General features: G+C 36.7%; 1 protein-coding gene across 1 annotated transcript in view; it reads right to left on the bottom strand.

The window, feature by feature from the left end:
• Window positions 1-23,459, bottom strand: part of arid3c (AT rich interactive domain 3C (BRIGHT-like)) — an 89,107-nt gene that overhangs the window by 5,582 nt on the left and 60,066 nt on the right. The window contains exons 7-9 of the mRNA XM_061981146.1: window positions 7,323-7,412; window positions 1,185-1,348; window positions 1,089-1,143 (exon numbers count right to left, since the gene is read on the bottom strand). Coding sequence (XP_061837130.1) covers window positions 1,089-1,143; window positions 1,185-1,348; window positions 7,323-7,412 — 309 coding nt within the window. The remainder of the gene's footprint in view (window positions 1-1,088; window positions 1,144-1,184; window positions 1,349-7,322; window positions 7,413-23,459) is intronic.

Below are 23,459 nucleotides of genomic sequence, written 5' to 3'. Positions count from 1 at the left end.
GGTTGAAGTTTTATTGACGTTTCTTTGGTTGGTTGAAATTTTAGTGATGTTTTTTTAGTTGGTTGAAGTATTAGTGACGTTTATTTGGTCGGTGGAAGTTTTAGTTATGTTTCTTTTGTTGGTTGACGTTTTAGTGATGTTTTTTTGGTTGGTTGAAGTTTTAGTTATGTTTCTTTGGTCGGTTCATGTTTTAGTGACGTTTCTATAGTTGGTTGATGTTTTAGTGATGTTTCTTTCATTATGTTTCTTTGGTCGGTTGATGTTTTAGTGACATTTTAGTGATGTTTCAATAGTTGGTTGATGTTTTAGTTATGTTTCTTTGGCCCGTTCGAAAATGTAGCGATGTTTCTTTGGTTGCTTGATGTTTTAGTGATGTTTCTTTGGTCAGTTTAAGTTTTAGTGACGTTTCTTTAGATGGTTGAAGTTTTATTGACGTTTCTTTGGTTGGTTGGAATTTTAGTGGTGTTTTTTTAGTTGGTTGAAGTATTAGTGACGTTTATTTGGTTGGTGGAAGTTTTAGTTGTTTCTTTTGTTGGTTGAAGTTTTAGTGACGTTTTTTTGGTTGGTTGAAGTTTTAGTTATGTTTCTTTGGTCGGTTGATGTTTTAGTGACGTTTTAGTGATGTTTCTATAGTTGGTTGATGTTTTAGTGATGTTTCTTTGGTCCGTTTGAAAATGTAGTGATGTTTCTTTGGTTGCTTGAAGTTTTAGTGATGTTTCTTTGGTCGGTTGAAGTTTTAGTTATGTTTCTTTGGTCGGTTGAAATTTTAGTGATGTTTCTATAGTTGGTTGAAGTTTTAGTGCTGTTTCTTTGGTTGGTTGAATTTTTAGTGATGTTTCTATAGTTGGTTGAAGTTTTAGTGATGTTTATTTGGTCCGTTTGAAGTTTTAGTGAAGTTTATTTATCCATCCATCCATCCATTTTCTGCCGCTTGTCCCTTTTGGGGTTGCGGGGGGAAGTTTCTTTAGTTGGTTGAAGTTTAAGTGAGGTTTCTTTCGTTAGTTGAAGATGAATTTTTCAGCTGAGTTTGATGAGAAGCAGAAGTAAAGATTGGTCTCCTAGCAGTTTATAAAATTACATTTACGGACCCACAGGAAGCACAAACAGGAAGCTTCCTATGTTGGAAGCGTGGAGATGATCTTCCTGATGGAGGAGTAGGAGAAGACATCTCAGGGTGAGGACACAGAGATTCTGTGTTCATGGACAGAGCACGAAGATGAAGACGAGGAAGAACATGATGGATGGAAGTGCACGGGACTGCTCTTTGTCTGAGTGGGACAGTCGCTGTGTGTTTTACCACCGTGTCCTGTCATTCCTGCTATGGATGACTGGCCAGCAAAAAGCACACCTGGAGAACAAACATCATGTTAAAAAGCACACCTGGAGAACAAACATCATGTTAAAAAGCACACCTGGAGAACAAACATCATGTTAAAAAGCACACCTGGAGAACAAACATCATGTTAAAAAGCACATCTGGAGAACAAACATTATGTTAAAAAGCACACCTGGAGAACAATCATCATGTTAAAAAGCACACCTGGAGAACAATCATCATGTTAAAAAGCACATCTGGAGTACAAACATCACGTTAGAAAGCACACCTGGAGAACAAACATCATGTTAAAAAGCACACCTGGAGAACAAACATCATGTTAAAAAGCACACCTGGAGAACAAACATCATGTTAAAAAGCACATCTGGAGAACAAACATCATGTTAAAAAGCACATCTGGAGAACAAACATCATGTTAAAAAGCACACCTGGAGAACAAACATCATGTTAAAAAGCACATCTGGAGAACAAACATTATGTTAAAAAGCACACCTGGAGAACAATCATCATGTTAAAAAGCACACCTGGAGAACAATCATCATGTTAAAAAGCACATCTGGAGTACAAACATCACGTTAGAAAGCACACCTGGAGAACAAACATCATGTTAAAAAGCACACCTGGAGAACAAACATCATGTTAAAAAGCACACCTGGAGAACAAACATCATGTTAAAAAGCACATCTGGAGAACAAACATCATGTTAAAAAGCACATCTGGAGAACAAACATGTTAAAAAGCACACCTGGAGAACAATCATCATGTTAAAAAGCACATCTGGAGTACAAACATCACGTTAGAAAGCACACCTGGAGAATAAACATCATGTTAAAAAGCACACCTGGAGAACAAACATGTTAAAAAAGCACACCTGGAGTACAAACATCATGTTAAAAAGCACACCTGGAGAACAAACATAATGTTACAAAGCACACCTGGAGAACAAACATCATGTTAAAAAGCACACCTGGAGAACAAACATCATGTTAAAAAGCACACCTGGAGAACAAACATCATGTTAAAAAGCACACCTGGAGAACAAACATCACGTTAAGAAGCACACTTGGAGAACAAACATCACGTTAAAAAGCACACCTGGAGAACAAACATCATGTTAAAAAGCACACCTGGAGAACAAACATAATGTTAAAAAGCACACCTGGAGAACAAACATAATGTTACAAAGCACACCTGGAGAACAAACATGTTAAAAAGCACACCTGGAGAACAAACATGTTAAAAAGCACACCTGGAGAACAAACATGTTAAAAAGCACTAGAACGTCTGGTATCCGTTATGGGAAGGGGGGCTCAGTTTGGGCATGTTTTAGTTTTTCTTCTGCGTTTGTCTTTGTTTTCTGTCAGCGCTCTTATTTTTGGAATTTCCTGATTATCTCCCTGAGTGCTTTTCCCCCTCAGCTGTGGCTGATTGGCACCGGGCCACACCTGGTGTCAATCAGCCAGCTGCTATTTAAACCTGCCTTCCCCTCCAGTCAGTGCTGGATTATTGTCATTTCTACTTGTCGACGTCAGTGTAGCTGGATGCGGTAGCGGTAAGCTATATTCTGTAGCTGTTTGTAAAAAAAAGTCCCCCATTATAATTGTATTGTCGGCGTGCGTCACTAGATCAGCGACGAACTCTGAGAATTCACTGATAAAGTCCGAATAGGGCCCAGGGGGTGGTAGATAACAGCCAGGTAGAGAGGCAGCGGTGCGACAAACCTCATAGTAAGCACCTCAAATGATTTATATTTATTACTTAGGTTAGGGGTAAGGTTTTCATTGTATATTAGTGCGACCCCCCCCCCCCCACCCCTTTTAAGGGGACGGGCAATATGCGCATTCGTATAGTCAGGAGGAGATGCTTCGTTCAGCGCAAAAAAATTGTCTGGTTTGAGCCAGGTTTCGCTAAGACCAATGACGTTAAGATTGTTGTCTCTAATGACCTCATTAATCAATAACGTTTTGGGAGACAATGATCTTATGTTTAAAAAGCCCATATTAAAGGTAGTAGGCTGTTTTGAGGATTTTTTGTTAAAGTTATCCGTAGTAGTAATATTAATAATGTTGCGTTTATTTTGCGTAGTGCGCTTTAAATAATTTTGAACTTATCTAGAAATTGATATGACGGGAATCTTCAGGTTGTTTACTTGGTGCTGCGATACACTGAACGCAAAACAATTTGCCACCTCAGTAGAATGCATGTCCACCTCTGGCACAGTCACTGCAGAAAAAACATTATGTGAGTTGTGTATTATCCTAGGAGAAATGCTATGTGTGCAGGGATTTTCCAGCCTGCCGCTGGCTAGTTCTAGCTTAACTGACTCCTCACCCGAACTAACAGACACTTTAATTGCCTGTGACCGGGCTTGCTCTAGTGTAGTTAGTCAAGTGTGACTCAAACAATAATCTATGTTCCTAGTCGGGATCACCCTGGTTAGGGTGAAGGCTATCCCTCATCAGCAAGGCGGGTTTTCCCCAGAAAGAGGGCCAATTATTAATAAACGTTAGTCCCTGTTGTCTACAAAAACTAGCCAGCTACTTGTTAAGTGATACTAATCTGCTATACCTCTCATCATTGCCTCTCGCAAGCAGGGGGCTAGAGACAAGTACTGTGAAGTGAAGTGAAATGAAGTACATTTATATAGCGCTTTTTTCTAGTCACTAAAAATGCATTACATAGTGAACCCATTATCTAAGTTACATTTAAAACAGTGTGGGTGGCACTCGGAGCCAGAACCCAGACTTGAATCTGATTGAAGAGGCGCATCAACAAAGTATAAGTACACGATGCCTGGACATCTTTCTAGCGAGATTACAAGTCCTAGGTATGTTCCTCTTTGTAATCTCTGAATGTCTCATCCTAGTGTCATTGGAGCCAACGTGTACAACTATGTTTGCATAACTAGTCGTGCAATTAGCCTGTCGTACGTGTTTACTAGGCCTGTTGCAAGTTAGCTCCCTAAGATTAGCTTCAATGCCAGGTGCTCTGGCCCCGGGAATACACTTAATTGTGGCTGGTTAGCTAAGCTTTATGTTTCGGGTGATGGAGTCCCCTATGACTAAAGTGTGGTGCCCGGTAGACTGGTTTAGGGCTGCTATAAGCTGGGCTGGTTAGCTCGCTACAGCTAACGCTAGCAGATGTGTCCGCAACGTCTAAAGTTACGAGATTACTCTGCTCTAACTGGCGGACACGGCCCTCTAGCAGAGCCAACCTATCCATGAGAACGAAGAGCAGGGAGCCATACTCACGGTATTTCTTTCACCAAGTCAAGTTCTTGCTGTCTTCGGGGAAGTGGTCGTGACGTGTCGGAGCAGATTCCTTCAGACCGCCGCCGCCTTTCTCCACACTAGCTTCGTTCTAATCAGTTGAGTCTGGACCTGAAGAACTTACTGGTCTGTGCTGTGACACACCTGCCCACTTTCTTTTCCACCAAAGATACTGAGTCTTCTGGCCTTCTCTTTCTGCACTTGGCTATCCAAAAAGGGTAATGCATTATCTTTGATATCCTTCTGAGTGAACTGGAAGTTTCTGTCCACAGAGTAGATGTGTTCCCTTAACAGTTTTCGTCATTTAACTTAACTTTTAACCATCAAGGAAAGAGCGGAGAAGAGCTCTACCATCCAAATGGAACTGTCAAATCCCCCTGGACAGGAAGTATCAAGAGGCAAAAAACTGTACCAGCCCCACTCTGGTCTTTGCAGATACCCACCGGCGCCCTCGGACAAAAAGTGTGTCACTTGGCGGACAACTGAAGAGTCGGTGGCTATGGTGGCCTTCCGACGTGGATCGATTGTAAACTGTAACTCGCCAGCGTCTGGAATGTGAAGTGACAAATATCCGACTTACCCTCTGACATCCAATGTCTTTGTCTAAGCACAGGAGCAGTAATTACCCACAATGATACCGAGCCTTTTCTTTCTGCACTTGGCTGTCCTAAAAGGGTAATGCATTATCTTTGCTATCCTTCCGAGTGAACTGGAAGCTTCTGTCCACAGAGTAGATGTGTTCCCGAAACAGTTTTTGTCATTTAACTTATGTGTCACCAATAAATCCTGTCCGGTACTTTTCTCAGCCATGTTTTTGCTTCTACAAAGATTGAGACCACATTCCTGGTCCAGAAAGATTGTTGAGTCCTGCAGACCAGAGTTGTTGTTTCAGTCGTTCCCTGGTGGCACTAATGGCTGCTGTGAACCGTCATGTGACGTCTCATCTTTAGCAAGGCTCACTTACGGATCTAGCTGGTGAAGTCTGTGGACTCATGTTGTGGACTATCTCCAACAGTGGGAACGGTGGACATATATTTGGAAATTTTGATTCTGTCGATGACAGACTAAGTGGAGGAATGGGCCCTCGGGAGTTTTTGCAAATCCGTGGATTTGGCTGCAGGCGGCTACCTACAGGCCGTGCAGTGGTCTTTTCTGGCTTCTGAAGACTTCCCATGATCGTTTTCATTTGTATTGTCGTCACCCAGTAGAGAACACTCAGAACCATCAAGGAAAGAGCGGAGAAGGTCTATTCCATCCTAATGGAACTGTCAAATCCTCCTGGACAGTAAGTATCAAGAGGCAAAAAACTGTACCAGCCTCACTCTGGTCTTTGCAGATACCCACCGGCGCTCTCGGACAAAAAGTGTATCACTTGGCGGACAACTGAAGAGTCGGTGGCTATGGTGGCCTTCCAACTTGTCCAGGGTGTACCCCGCCTTCCGCCCGAATGCAGCTAAGATAGGCTCAAGCACCCCCCGTGACCCCAATAGGGACAAGCAGTAGAACATGGATGGATGGAAGGAATGGGTCCTTGGGAGTTTTTGCAGTGTCGCTAACCTTGGCTGCAGGCGTCTACCTACAGGCCGTGCAGTGGCTTTGTCCTTTCTCCCTGTTCTGGCTTCTGAAGACTTCCCATGACCGTTTTTCATTTGTGTTGTCGTCACCCAGTAGAGAACACTCAGAACCATCAGGGAAAGAGCGGAGAAGAGCTCTACGATCCTAATGGAACTGTCAAATCCTCCTGGACAGTAAGTATCAAGAGGCAAAAAACTGTACAAGCCTCACTCTGGTCTTTGCAGATACCCACCGGCGCTCTCCGACAAAAAGTGTGTCACTCGGCGGACAACTGAAGAGTCGGTGGCTATGGTGGCCTTCCAACTTGTCCAGGGTGTACCCCGCCTTCCGCCCGAATGCAGCTAAGATAGGCTCCAGCACCCCCCGTGATCCCAATAGGGACAAGCAGTAGAACATGGATGGATGGATGGATTCTGCCGATGACAGACTAAGTGGAGGAATGGGTCCTTGGGAGTTTTTGCAGTGTCGCTAACCTTGGCTGCAGGCCGTGTAGTGGCTTTGTCCTTTCTCCCTGTTCTGGCTTCTGAAGACTTCCCATGACCGTTTTTCATTTGTGTTGTCGTCACCCAGTAGAGAACACTCAGAACCATCAGGGAAAGAGCGGAGAAGAGCTCTACGATCCTAATGGAACTGTCAAATCCTCCTGGACAGGAAGTATCAAGAGGCAATAAACTGTACCAGCCTCACTCTGGCCTTTGCAGATACCCACCGGCGCTCTCGGACAAAAAGTGTGTCACTTGGCGGACAACTGAAGAGTCGGTGGCTATGGTGGCCTTCCGACGTGGATCGATTGTACACTGTAACTCTCCAACGTCTGGCATGTGAAGTGACAAATATCCGACTTACCCTCTGACATCCAATGTCTTTGTCTAAGCACAGGAGCAGTAATTACTCACACACACACACACACACACACACACACACACACACACACACACCAGACAATAAGCCCCATCGACCGTGAATCCACAGGCCCAGTTGGGAGATGTTTAACTTTTTTAACTCTATTGGAGCGCCACTTCATTACCATGGATTTTATAGCAAAGACATGAAATTGCGTGGCGGACTAAGCAGCGGGGCACCGCTATAACTTATTGGATTTCCTTGCTGCAATTACATCGGCAAACGGAGCTTCTATTTACCTGTGTAGACAAGTCCATTTATTTCTATTGACATGTTGATGCTGCTAATGCCGCTGGTAGACAGGTTCAATGCGCGCTCTTGTCCATCATCTGTCAAGACAGGAGGCAGAGGGAAACTCGATAAGAGCATTTAGAAGGAAGCGCGGCCACCACCGCTCTCCTGGTCCTCCTCACGCCGACACCACCCAGACACCCGTACATCCTTTTCACCAGTCGTCACACAACCAACTTGACAGTCCACATGATTTGATATAACATCAGTGGTAACAAACATCAACAATCATGACAAATACGTCCACATTCAGTGAGAAATGTGTGACATTATAAAGCTGAATTGTCAATTCATTCATTCATTATTTACTCTCTCATGGAGATTGTTTGTTGAAAATGTAAACAAAGAAAACAAAAAATGTGCAAATAATCTCAATTATAAACATGAAATATTATGTAGGAACACTTCCAGTCTCTTATTTTGAAATTGTCTTCTATGCTACTGCTAATTACAACAAGTACTAATACTTCATGCCACTACTAATTACAACAAGTACTAGTACTTCATACTACTTATGTGGAGAACAGTACTAATACTTCATACTACTGCTAATTACAAGTACTAATACTTTATACTACTGCTAATTACAACAAGTACTAACACTTCATGCTCCTGCTAATTACAACAAGTACTAATACTTCATGCTAATGCTAATTACAACAAGTACTAATACTTCATACTACTGTTAATTACAACAAGTACTAATACTTCATACTACTGTTAATTACAACAAGTACTAATACTTCATACTACTGCTAATTACAACAAGTACTAACACTTCATGCTACTGCTAATTACAACAAGTACTAACACTTCATGCTACTGCTAATTACAACAAGTACTAATACTTCATGCTAATGCTAATTACAACACGTACTAATACTTCATGCTAATGCTAATTACAACAAGTACTAATACTTCATACTACTGCTAATTACAACAAGTACTAACACTTCATGCTACTGCTAATTACAACAAGTACTAATACTTCATACTACTGCTAATTACAACAAGTACTAATACTTCATACTACTGCTAATTACAACAAATACTAATACTTCATGCTACTGCTAATTACAACAAGTACTAATACTTCATGCTAATGCTAATTACAACAAGTACTAATACTTCATACTACTGCTAATTACAACAAGTACTAACACTTCATGCTACTGCTAATTACAACAAGTACTAATACTTCATGCTAATGCTAATTACAACAAGTACTAATACTTCATACTACTGCTAATTACAACAAGTACTAACACTTCATGCTACTGCTAATTACAACAAGTACTAATACTTCATGCTAATGCTAATTACAACAAGTACTAATACTTCATACTACTGCTAATTACAACAAGTACTAATACTTCATACTACTGCTAATTACAACAAATACTAATACTTCATGCTACTGCTAATTACAACAAGTACTAGTACTTCATAGTACTGCTAATTACAACAAGTACTAATACTTCATGCTACTGTTAATTACAACAAGTACTAATACTTCATGCTAATGCTAATTACAACAAGTACTAATACTTCATACTACTGCTAATTACAACAAGTACTAATACTTCATGCTACTGTTAATTACAACAAGTACTAATAATTCATGCTACTGTTAATTACAACAAGTACTACTACTTTATACTACTGCTAATTACAACAAGTACTAATACTTCATACTACTGTTAATTACAAGTGCTAACACTTCATACGACTGCTAATTACAACATGTACTAATACTTCACGCCACTACTAATTACAACAAGTACTAGTACTTCACGCCACTACTAATTACAACAAGTACTAGTACTTCATACTACTGCTAATGACAAGTACTAAAACTTCATACTACTGCTAAGTACTAATACTTCATAGTACTTCTACTTCTACTCTTTTACACTACTGCTGGTTAAAACAAGTATTAAAACTTCATACTACTTACGGTGACAAGTACTACTATTTTACACTACTGCTGGTAACACGTACTAATACTTCATATTACTTATGAAGACAAATACTAATATTTTACACTTCTTATGGTTACAAGTACTAATACGTCATACTACTTTTGGAGACACGTACTAATACTTCATACTACTTATGGAGACAAGTACTAATATTTTACACTACTGCTGGTTAAAACAAGTACTAATACTTCATACTACTTATAGAGACAAGTACCAATATTTTACACTACTTATGGTTACAAGTACTAATACTTCATACTACTTATGGAGACAAGTACTAATATTTTACACTACTTATGGTTACAATAAGTATTAATATTTCATACTACTTATGGAGACAAGTACAATATTACTAATATTTTACACTACTTATGGAGACAATAAGTACTCATAAATATAATTCGCTAATATTACCAATATTTTACACTACGTACGGTTACAATAAGTACTGATATTTCATACTACATATGGCGACAAATATTAATATTACTAATATTTTACACTACTTATGGAGACAATAAGTACTAATACATATAATTCACTAATATTACGAATAGTACTAATATTACTAATATTTTACACTACTTATGGAGACAATAAGTACTAATAAATATAATTCACTAATATTACAAATAGTATTATTACATTAGTAATATTTTATACTACTTATGGCGACAATAAGTACTTATAAATATAATTCACTAATATTACTAATACAATTATTACATTAGTAATATTTTACACTACTTATGGAGCCAATAAGTACTCATAAATATAATTTACTAATATTATTAATAGTACTAATATTACTAATATTTTACACTACTTATGGAGACAATAAGTACTAATAAATATAAATCACTAAAATTACTAATAGTATTATTACATTAGTAATATTTTACACTACTTATGGAGACAATAAGTACTAATAAATATAATTCACTAATATTACTAATAGTACTAATATTACTAATATTGTACACTACTTATGGAGACAATAAGTACTAATAAATATAATTCACTAAAATTAATAATAGTATGTATCACATGAGTAATATTTTACACTACCTATGGAGACAATAAGTACTAATAAATAGAATTCACTAATATTACAAATAGTATTATTACGTTAGTAATATTTTACACCACTTGCGGTGACAATAAAAAAAAAAAGTGTTTTGACTTCAGGGATTACTTGTTGAAAGGTTCGTCTGTGATGGTTTTATTGATTTCCATCAGCCGAGTTCATCCAGCAGTTTTTTATCCACAGATAAAAACATCACAATTCTATAATCCTGGATCAAAGCACTCACATCAAAAATGATGACACCGTTTATATATTTATACATGTGTTTATATGTTTATACATGTGTTTATATATTTATACATGTGTTTATACATTTATACATGTGTTTGTATATTTATACATGTGTTTATACATTTATACATGTGTTTATACATTTATACATGTGTTTATATATTTATACATGTGTTTATATATTTGTACATGTGTTTATACATTTATACATGTGTTTATATATTTATACATGTGTTTATACATTTATACATGTGCTTATACATTTATACATGTGTTTATACATTTATACATGTGTTTATATATTTATACATGTGTTTATATATTTGTACATGTGTTTATATATTTATACATGTGTTTATACATTTATACATGTGTTTATATATTTGTACATGTGTTTATATATTTATACTTGTGTTTATATATTTATACATGTGTTTATACATTTATACATGCGTTTATATATTTATACATGTGTTTATATATTTATACATGTGTTTATATATTTATACATGTGTTTATATATGTAAACGTGCGTTTATACATTTATACATGTGTTTATATGTTTATACGTGTGTTTATACATTTCTACATGTGTTTATATGTTTATACATTTATACATGTGTTTATATATTCATACATGTGTTTATATATTTAGGTTGCTGTGCTAAGAAATGTGTACTTGCCTTCCAAGAGAGGAAAGCAGAGATATCATTGATTATTTCTATGATTGCCCCCAATCACTTTCATTGATTGATTGATTGATTGACTATCATCAACTATAACATTAGAAGTTGTATAAGTTAATAACTTTCCAATTAAGACACAACTAATTGGTTAGCATTAGCATTAGTAGCACGATGTTTAATGCTCTGGACTTTATTTTTATTATCTTTGTGACAATGACAATAAAAACATTTATATTGAATCAGCCCGCCCTTCTAGCAGTGATATCATGTCTCAATCCTGACTGATATCATGTATCAACCCTGACTAATATCATGTATCAACCCTCACTGATATCATGTATCCACCCTGACTGATATCATGTATCAATCCTGACTGATATAATGTATCCATCCTGACTGATATTATGTATCAACCAGACTGATATTTTGTATCAACCAGACTGATATCATATATCAACCCTGACTGATATCATGTATCAATCCTGACTGATATTATGTATGCATCCTGACTGATATTATGTATCAATCTTGACTGATATCATGTATCAACCGTGACTGATATTATGTATCAATTCTGACCAACTGATATAATGTATTAACCCTGACTGATATCATGTATCAACCCTGACTGATATCATGTATCAACCCTGACTGATATTATGTATCAATCCTGACTGATATTATGTATCAATCTGACTGATATTTTGTATCAAACCTGACTGATAATATAAATCCAGCCTGACTGATATTATAAATCAAACCTGACTGATATTATGAATCAAACCTGACTGACTGATATTTTGTATCAACCCTGACTGATATTATGTATCAACCAGACTGATATTAAGTACCAACCAGACTGATATCGTATATCAACCCTGACTGATATCATGTATCAATCCTGACTGATATTATGTATCCATCCTGACTGATATTATGCATCGATCCTGACTGATGTCATGTATCAACCCTGACTGATAATATGTATCAACCTGACTGATATCATGTATCAACCCTGACTGATATTATGTATCAATCCTGACTGATATCATGCATCAAACCTGACTGATATTATGTATCAATCTTGACTGATATCATGTATCAACCTTGACTGATATTATGTATCAACCTGACCAACCGATATTATGTATTAACCCTGACTGATATCATGTATCAACCCTGACTGATATTATGTATCAATCTTGACTGATATTATGTATCAACCTGACTGATATTTTGTATGAATCCTGACTGATATTATAAATCAAACCTGACTGATATTATGAATCAACCTGACTGATATTATGTATCAATCCTGACTGATATTATGTATCAACCAGACTTATATTATGTATCAATCCTGACTGATATTATGTATCAAGCCTGACTGATATTATAAATCAAACCTGACTGATTGATATTATGTATCAATCTGACTGATATTATAAATCAAACCTGACTGATTGATATTATATATCAACCTGACTGATATCATGTATCAACCCTGACTGATATTATGTATCAACCCTGACTGATATCATGCATCAATCCTGACTGATATTATGCATCAACCTTGACTGACATTATGTATCAACCTGACCAACCGCTATTATGTATTAACCCTGACTGATATCATGTATCAACCCTGACTGATATTATGTATCAATCTTGACTGATATTATGTATCAACCTGACTGATATTTTGTATGAATCCTGACTGATATTATAAATCAAACCTGACTGATACTATGAATCAACCTGACTGATATTATGTATCAATCCTGATTGATATTATGAATCAAACCTGACTGACTGATATTTTGTATCAATCCTGACTGATATTATGTATCAACCAGACTTATATTATGTATCAATCCTGACTGATATTATGTACCAATCCTGACTGATATTATAAATCAAAGCTGACTGATTGATATTATGTATCAAACCTGACTGATATTATGAATCAAACCTGACTGACTTATATCATGTATCTACCCTGACTGATATCATGTATAAATCCTGACGGATATTATGTATCAACCTGACTGATATTATGTATCAACCTGACTGATATCATGTATCAACCCTGACTGATATTATGTATCAATCCTGACAGATATTATGTATCAATCCCGACTGATATCATGTATCAACTTGACCAATATTATGTATCAATCTTGACTGATAGCATGTATCATTCCTGAGCGATACTGTGAGCAGCCATGCAGACACAGTCGATACAGGAGAAGTCTTCTTCTTAATTAGCCTGGATCATTAAGTCCAAGTGACACATGACTTGTCCTCAATCTGCCAGCTCAGCATTTTTCTTCTCACACAAGTTTTCTAGTAACAAGTATTTCTCCAGACCACATGCAGTACACGTACAGTACACATACAGTATGTATTAAATAAAGCAGTACACGTACAGTATGTATTGAATAAAGCAGTACATGTACAGTACAGTATGTATTCAATAAAGCAGTGCACGCACAGTACATGTACATTATGTATTCAATAAAGTATTACACGTACAGTGCATGTACAGTATGTATTCAGTAAAGCAAAGTAAAGTACATGTACAGTATGTATTCAATAAAGCAGTACATGTACAGTACATGTACGGTATGTATTCAATAAAGCAGTACATGTATAGTACATGTACATTATGTATTCAATAAAGTATTACACGTACAGTGCATGTACAGTATGTATTCAGTAAAGTGAAGTAAAGTACATGTACAGTATGTATTCAATAAAACAGTACATGTACAGTACATGTACAGTATGTATTCAATAAAACAGTACATGTACAGTACATGTACAGTATGTATTCAATAAAGCAGTACATGTACAGTACATGTACGGTATGTATTCAATAAAGCAGTACATGTATAGTACATGTACATTATGTATTCAATAAAGTATTACACGTACAGTGCATGTACAGTATGTATTCAGTAAAGTGAAGTAAAGTACATGTACAGTATGTATTCAATAAAACAGTACATGTACAGTACATGTACAGTATGTATTCAATAAAACAGTACATGTACAGTACATGTACAGTATGTATTCAATAAAGCAGTACATGTACAGTACATGTACAGTATGTATTCAATAAAATGCAACTTTGTGGTGTTTTGTTGTGAAGTGGAACATACAGCACATGTATATCTTTATCCTTTATTTTATGGTTATATGTATTTATATGTAGTTAAAAAACATCTCTTATACTATTTTTAATAGTTATATGTATTTACATATAGTTAAAAACCAGAGGTGTGGACTCGAGTCACATGACTTGGACTCGAGTCAGACTCGAGTCATGAATTTGATGACTTTAGACTCGACTTGACAAAATGTAAAGAGACTTGCAACTCGACTTAGACTTTAACATCAATGACTTGTGACTTCACTTGGACTTGAGCCTTTTGACTTGACATGACTTGACATGACTTGCTACTTTCCCCAAAATCCAACGCTTAAAAAGTTATTTGAGAGCGCTCCGTATTTTTCATTTTCTTCGTCTGTGTCTCTCAGCGTGTTGTTCCTGTCAGCTGGTGTGCTGTCAGTACAACAGCCAATCAAATTAGATCTACGTTGTTTTCATCACGCAGCATTCATCCAATCAAATTGCAGTACAACCACCGAACAAGTTGTCAAACAACGCAACAATTATGCCAAAGTTGGTTTCGTTCGGGTATAAAAACTACGACTTGGTCAACAAAAAACGAATTGCCGTATGGAAATCACGCAGTTCGAATATTACAGACGGAGACGCAACAATGTTCAACATTTGAAGTTGCACAAAGAAGGGTAAGTTTTGAATGTAAGATAACGTTTATTGGCTAAGTTACGTGACTTTTATTTGCTGTGTAGTTAAATCAGTGAGGCTGCAAACTCACTGCTAACGTTATAACCATAGACATCTTATAAGTAGACGCAGCATGGAGCGCTACTGCCTACTGGCGCAGACGAGGCGCGGGGCCGCCATCTTGGAGTGGTGATCCGCTCCACTCAGTGCAATTCATTTGGCAGGAACAATGAACTGTCAGCGCATTTAATTCATTTTAAATCACTGAATACCACTGATTTTCACCCCCCTTTTTTGTCATACGTGTAGCTATGATAACAGACACATGTTTTGGTATTCATAGTTTGCTTAACAGTAATATAATATTCTTATATGCTATAAGTGACCAGACGTCCGAGATCAAAACTGGGATTATAATCCTAGAGAAGGGGAAAAAACGGTAAACTATTTTTAAGTTGAAGAAACAATATGATTAGGTTATATATACATGCGTATATCCTACATAAACAATGTATGAATACATTAGATATCTATATATCTTAGGGACCTATAGACTGTATCTCTGTTGCTGCAGCAGCAGAGAGTTTATTCTGTCTTGACACTTTGTATTGATAATTTCTATTACATTTTTCCCTTAAATGATAATATTTGCAGTGATTGTTTTATATGTATTATTTTATGTAAGTCGCTTTGGATAAAAGCGTCTGCCAAATACTTAAACATAAACACATATAAACACCTGAAAGTCTTCATATCAGCTAAAACCACCAATCTGTTTCACCGGATTCAGAATAAAACCAAATTCTGTTTTACCCAACAATGTTAGTATTTGAAAATTGTTACTTAAAGACTGATTCCTGGTTACAATTATACTGTTAAGAAAGTATTGTCTTATACTTTGCCTAAAATGAGAATGCATCATAATCAGTGGCGGCTGGTGAATTTTGTTTTAGGTGGGGCTGAAAGTTTGTAAACCAAACCCCTGTAGGGGCGTCATCCTCCCCCAGAAGATTTATTTGTGATTTTCACATACAAATATTGAAGATCTTTGATCCTTCTCAACTCTGTGGTAATATTATTTTCATAAGATACAACCAATAGTACGTTAATGTTAAATCTTACTTGTGAAAAGTAATCCCCCGATTCCTATTTTCAACAGTCCGCTCATTTGAGCAGGAAAACGCTGAACACCAGCCCGGCATCTTTGTTTTCTACCTGTCAACTGTCAGTTTAGGCTGCTCGCCGGCTCCTCATCACCACTTCAAGATGGCGGCCAAATTGCTCACGTCACAGCAACCTGCGTCTACTTATAAGATGTCTATGGTTACAACGTCATTGCAAACACGGCAATCTGTTGCGTCCACTGCAGTTTGCTACCTTATTCATACTTTTTGTCAAGTGATTTTTTTTTAAGCAGGGTTGCATGAGGTACCTATACATAACGTTACGTTAGACAATGTATCACACACAGTAACGTAACGTTAGTCAATGTATCACACACAGTAACGTAATGTTAGTCAATGTATCACACACAGTAACATTACGTTAGTCAATGTATCACACACAGTAACATTACGTTAGTCAATGTATCACACACAGTAACATTACGTTAGTCAATGTATCACACACAGTAATGTAAAGTTAGACGGTGGTCAGCAGCACCGCGTATTTTAGCCACCTACAAAAAGACAAACATAGTCAAATAAAGGTCAGTTAAAATGTATACTATATTAAGAATATGTGTACATATTGCATAGGGTCCTGACATCTAAAAAGTACAACTCTGTTCATTGTTATGTTCATATATTTGTTATGTTTTTCATGTGTATGCACACATAAACACACATACAGTATGAGATGAGATCAATGAGATAAGGTAAGAACAGGATAGAAACTGCTGTGGAACTAGTTACAATGCAATATGCCATTGAAATACAATGTTAACACTTTTGTGCAAATAAGTACAGTTGCACTTGTTTTTTTCAAATGTGTTTATTCTGTAAAGGAATGAGTTACATGTTTAAAATGACTGGTTAATAGTGCTATTTTGAAGTGCAATGTCAGCACTATCTTTTTCCCTGCAATTTCAAATGCACTTGTTTTAATAAATAAATACAGCATTTTAAAAGGATACACAATCTGTGTAAATATATTAGTCTGTGGTTAAACGACTTGAAAGGACTCGAAACTCAAAATGCAGGACTTGGGACTTGACTTGAGACTTTCCAGTCTTGACTTTGGACTTGACTCGGACTTGCTCTGTCTTGACTCGGGACTTGACTCGGATTTGAGGGCAAAGACTTGAGACTTACTTGTGACTTGCAAAGCAATGACTTGGTCCCACCTCTGTTAAAAACATCTCATACTATTTTTATGGTTATATGTAATTATATATAGTTAAAAACATCTCATACTATTTTTATGGTTTGTATATATATATATATATATATATATATATATATATATATATATATATATATATATATATATATATATACATGTGTATATATATTATTCAAATAATATATATGTATATATATATATATATATATATATATATATATATATATATATATATATATATAAACATACATGTGTACATACATTATTCAAATAATATATATACATGCATGTATATATATATATATATATACATATATATATATATATATATATATATATATATATATATATATATATATATATATACATATACATACATACATACATATATATATATATATATATATATATATATATATATATATATATATATATATATATATATATATATTCTTCAAATGATATATATATATACACATGCATGTATTCCATATATCTTCAAAGACACTGCGGATGTTTGACTGAGTTAGGTGACGCCGAACGGAGCGACTTTCATGCTTATGGACAAAACGCGCACCCATGGACTACTACTACTACTACTACTACTACTACCACTACTACACAGATTTGCACACATACACCCAGACCCATCCACCCCCCATTAACCCCATCCCACACTTTCACCACACTGGCCAGAAAAAACATATACAAGAAATCATTCATCCCCTCTGAAATACTTAATATATAAAATAGTAGTTGAAATAGTAGAAATAGTAGAAATGGTCGGAAATGGTAGAAATGGTAGAAATAGTAGAATTAGTTAAAATAGTAGAACTAGTTGAAATAGTAGAAATAGAAGAACTGGTAAAAAAAATAGTAGACATAGTTAAAACAGTAGAAATAGTAGAACTAGTTGAAATAGTAGAACTATTTGAAATAGTAGAACTAGTTAAAACAGTAAAACATTTTAGAAATAGTTAAAACAGTAGAAATAGTACTTTGTATAAACAGTATGCCTGTTGCTGTGTGTAAATGTGTTATTTGTGTTGGTTTGTTTTCTTTTTGTTTGTTTTCTTTGTGTTGTTTGAGTGGTTTGTTTTCTTTGTGTTGTTTGAGTGGTTTGTTTTCTTTGTGTTCTTTGTGTTGTGATCACAGCAGGGTCAAGACACATTTCTGTTTTTCATGTAGAAACAGACCATTGCATTCCATTTCATTTCATTTCATTCAATTTCATTTTAATTTTTAAAAATTCTATTCTATTCTATTCAAGACCATGTGCTGTGATGGCTTACAGAGCAGCACCCTGATACTATTGTGTGTCCATGTAGTGCACTATTGTGTGTCCATGTTTTGTGTCCATGTGGTGTACTATTGTTAGTGTGTGTGTGTGTCCATGTTGTGTACTATTGTGTGTCCATGTTGTGTACAATTGTATGTGTGTGTCCATGTCGTGTACTATTGCGTGTCCATGTTGTGTACTATTGTATGTGTGTGTCCATGTTGTGTACTATTGCGTGTCCATGTTGTGTACTATTGTATGTGTGTGTGTCCATGTTGTGTACTATTGCGTGTCCATGTTGTGTACATTGTATGTGTGTTTGTCCATGTTGTGTACCATTGTACGTGTGTGTGTACATGTTGTGTACTATTGTGTGTCCATGTTGTGTACTATTGTATGTGTGTTTGTCCATGTTGTGTACTATTGTGTGTGTGTGTGTGTCCATGTTGAGTACTATTGAATGTGTATGTGTGTCCATGTAGTGTAGTATTGTGTGTCCATGTTGTGTACTATTGTTTGTGTGTGTGTGTGTCCATGTTGTGTACTATTGTATGTGTGTGTATGTGTCCATTTTGTGTACTATTGTGTGTCCATGTTTTGTACTATTGTTAGTGTGTGTGTGTGTCCATGTTGTGTACTAGTGTGTGTCCATGTTGTGTACTATTGTGTGTGTGTCCATATTGTGTACTATTGTGTGTCCATGTTGTGTACTATTGTGTGTTCATGTTGTGTACTATTGTGTGTCCATGTTGTGTACTATTGTACGTGTGTGTGTCCTTGTTGTGTACTATTGTATGTGTGTCCATGTTGTGTACTATTGTGTGTCCAAGGTGTGTACTATTGTGTGTCCATGTTGTGTACTATTGCGTGTGTGTGTCCATGTTGTGTACTATCGTGTGTCCATGTTGTGTACTATTGTTTGTTCATGTTGTGTACTATTGTGTGTCCGTGTTGTGTACTATTGTATGTGTGTGTGTCCATGTTGTGTACTATTGTATGTGTGTGTGTCCATGTTGTGTACTATTGTATGTCCATGGTGTGTACTATTGTGTGTCCATGTTGTGTACTATTGTATGTGTGTGTGTCCGTGTTGTGTACTATTATGTGGCCATGTTGTGTACTATTGTATGTGTGTCCATGTTGTGTAATATTTTGTGGCCATGTTGTGTACTATTGTAAGTGTGTGTGTCCATGTTGTGTACTAGTGTGTGTCCATGTTGTGTACTATTGTACGTGTATCCATGTTGTGTACTATTGTGTGTGTCCATATTGTGTACTATCGTGTGTCCATGTTGTGCACTATTGTGTGTTCATGTTGTGTACTATTGTGTGTCCATGTTGTGTACTATTGTACGTGTGTGTGTCCTTGTTGTGTACTATTGTATGTGTGTGTCCATGTTGTGTATTATTGTGTGTCCATGGTGTGTACTATAGTGTGTCCATATTGTGTACTATTGCGTGCGTGTGTCCATGTTGTGTACTATCGTGTCTCCATGTTGTGTACTATTGTGTGTTGATGTTGTGTACTATTGTGTGTCCGTGTTGTGTGCTATTTTATGTGTGTGTGTCCATGTTGTGTACTATTGTATGTGTGTGTGTCCATGTTGTGTACTATTGTGTGTCCATTGTGTGTACTATTGTGTGTCCATGTTGTGTACTCTTGTACATGTGTGTGTGTCCATGTTGTGTACTATTGTGTGTCTTTGTTGTGTACTATTGTGTGTCCATGTTGTGTACTATTGTGTGTCCATGTTGTGTATTATTGTGTGTCCATGTTGTGTACTATTGTGTGTGTGTGTTTATCCACGTTGTGTACTATTGCATGTGTGTGTCCATGTTGTGTACTATCGTGTGTCCATGTTGTGTACTATTGTGTGTCCATGTTGTGTACTATTGTATATGTGTGTGTCCATGTTGTGTACTATTGTGTGTTCATGTTGTGTACTATTGTATGTGTGTGTGTCCATGTTGTGTACTATTGTGTGTCCATGTTGTGTACTATTGTATGTGTGTGTGTCCATGTTGTGTACAATTGTATGTCCATGGTGTGTACTATTGTGTGTCAATGTTGTGTACTATTGTATGTGTGTGTCCGTGTTGTGTACTATTTTGTGGCCATGTTGTGTACTATTGTGTGTGTGTGTCCATATTGTGTACTATCGTGTGTCCATGTTGTGCACTTATGTGTGTTCATGTTGTGTACTATTGTGTGTCCATGTTGTGTACTATTGTACGTGTGTGTGTGTGTCCTTGTTGTGTACTATTGTATGTGTGTGTCCATGTGGTGTACTATTGTGTGTCCATGGTGTGTACTATTGTGTGTCCATGTTGTGTACTATTGCGTGTGTGTGTCCATGTTGTGTACTATCGTGTGTCCATGTTGTGTACTATTGTGTGTTCATGTTGTGTACTATTGTGTGTCCATGTTGTGTACTATTGTATGTGTGTGTGTCCATGTTGTGTACTATTGTGTGTGTGTGTGTGTCCATGTTGTGTACTATTGTATGTCCATGGTGTGTACTATTGTGTGTCCATGTTGTGTACTATTGTTTGTGTGTGTCCCCGTGTTGTGTACTATTTTGTGTCCATGTTGTGTACTATTGTACGTGTGTCCATGTTGTGTACTATTGTGTGTGTGTGTCCATATTGTGTACTATTATGTCCATGTTGTGTACTATTATATGTGTGTCCGTGTTGTGTAATATTTTGTGGCCATGTTGTGTACTATTGTAAGGGTGTGTGTCCATGTTGTGTACTAGTGTGTGTCCATGTTGTGTACCATTGTACGTGTGTCCATGTTGTGTACTATTGTGTGTGTGTGTCCATATTGTGTACTATCGTTTGTCCATGTTGTGCACTATTGTGTGTTCATGTTGTGTACTATTGTGTGTCCATGTTGTGTACTATTGTACGTGTGTGTGTCCTTGTTGTGTACTATTGTATGTGTGTGTGTCCATGTTGTGTACTATTGTGTGTCCATGGTGTGTACTATTGTGTGTCCATGTTGTGTACTATTGCGTGTGTGTCCATGTTGTGTACTATCGTGTGTCCATGTTGTGTACTATTGTGTGTTCATGTTGTGTACTATTGTGTGTCCATGTTGTGTACTATTATATGTGTGTGTGTCCATGTTGTGTACTATTGTGTGTGTGTGTCCATGTTGTGTACTATTGTGTGTCCATGTTGTGTACTATTGTTTGTGTGTGTGGCTGTGTTGTGTACTAGTGTGTGTCCATGTTGTGTACTATTGTGTGTGTGTCCATATTGTGTACTATTGTGTGTCCATGTTGTGTACTATTGTGTGTTCATGTTGTGTACTATTGTGTGTCCATGTTGTGTACTATTGTACGTGTGTGTGTCCTTGTTGTGTACTATTGTATGTGTGTCCATGTTGTGTACTATTGTGTGTCCAAGGTGTGTACTATTGTGTCCATGTTGTGTACTATTGCGTGTGTGTGTCCATGTTGTGTACTATCGTGTGTCCATGTTGTGTACTATTGTTTGTTCATGTTGTGTACTATTGTGTGTCCGTGTTGTGTACTATTGTATGTGTGTGTGTCCATGTTGTGTACTATTGTATGTGTGTGTGTCCATGTTGTGTACTATTGTATGTCCATGGTGTGTACTATTGTGTGTCCATGTTGTGTACTATTGTATGTGTGTGTGTCCGTGTTGTGTACTATTATGTGGCCATGTTGTGTACTATTGTATGTGTGTCCATGTTGTGTAATATTTTGTGGCCATGTTGTGTACTATTGTAAGTGTGTGTGTCCATGTTGTGTACTAGTGTGTGTCCATGTTGTGTACTATCGTGTGTCCATGTTGTGCACTATTGTGTGTTCATGTTGTGTACTATTGTGTGTCCATGTTGTGTACTATTGTACGTGTGTGTCCTTGTTGTGTACTATTGTATGTGTGTGTCCATGTTGTGTATTATTGTGTGTCCATGGTGTGTACTATAGTGTGTCCATATTGTGTACTATTGCGTGCGTGTGTCCATGTTGTGTACTATCGTGTCTCCATGTTGTGTACTATTGTGTGTTGATGTTGTGTACTATTGTGTGTCCGTGTTGTGTGCTATTGTACGTGTGTGTGTCCATGTTGTGTACTATTGTATGTGTGTGTGTCCATGTTGTGTACTATTGTGTGTCCATTGTGTGTACTATTGTGTGTCCATGTTGTGTACTCTTGTACATGTGTGTGTGTCCATGTTGTGTACTATTGTGTGTCTTTGTTGTGTACTATTGTGTGTCCATGTTGTGTACTATTGTGTGTCCATGTTGTGTATTATTGTGTGTCCATGTTGTGTACTATTGTGTGTGTGTTTATCCACGTTGTGTACTATTGCATGTGTATGTCCATGTTGTGTACTATCGTGTGTCCATGTTGTGTACTATTGTGTGTCCATGTTGTGTACTATTGTACGTGTGTGTGTCCATGTTGTGTACTATTATATGTGTGTGTGTCCATGTTGTGTACTACTGTGTGTCCATTGTGTGTACTATTGTGTGTCCATGTTGTGTACTCTTGTACATGTGTGTGTGTCCATGTTGTGTACTATTGTGTGTCTTTGTTGTGTACTATTGTGTGTCCATGTTGTGTACTATTGTGTGTCCATGTTGTGTATTATTGTGTGTCCATGTTGTGTACTATTGTGTGT

This window comes from Nerophis lumbriciformis, linkage group LG20 (assembly GCF_033978685.3).
Source record: "Nerophis lumbriciformis linkage group LG20, RoL_Nlum_v2.1, whole genome shotgun sequence".
NCBI classification, from domain to species: domain Eukaryota; kingdom Metazoa; phylum Chordata; class Actinopteri; order Syngnathiformes; family Syngnathidae; genus Nerophis; species Nerophis lumbriciformis.
This window is presented reverse-complemented; position numbering and strand designations above follow the sequence as displayed.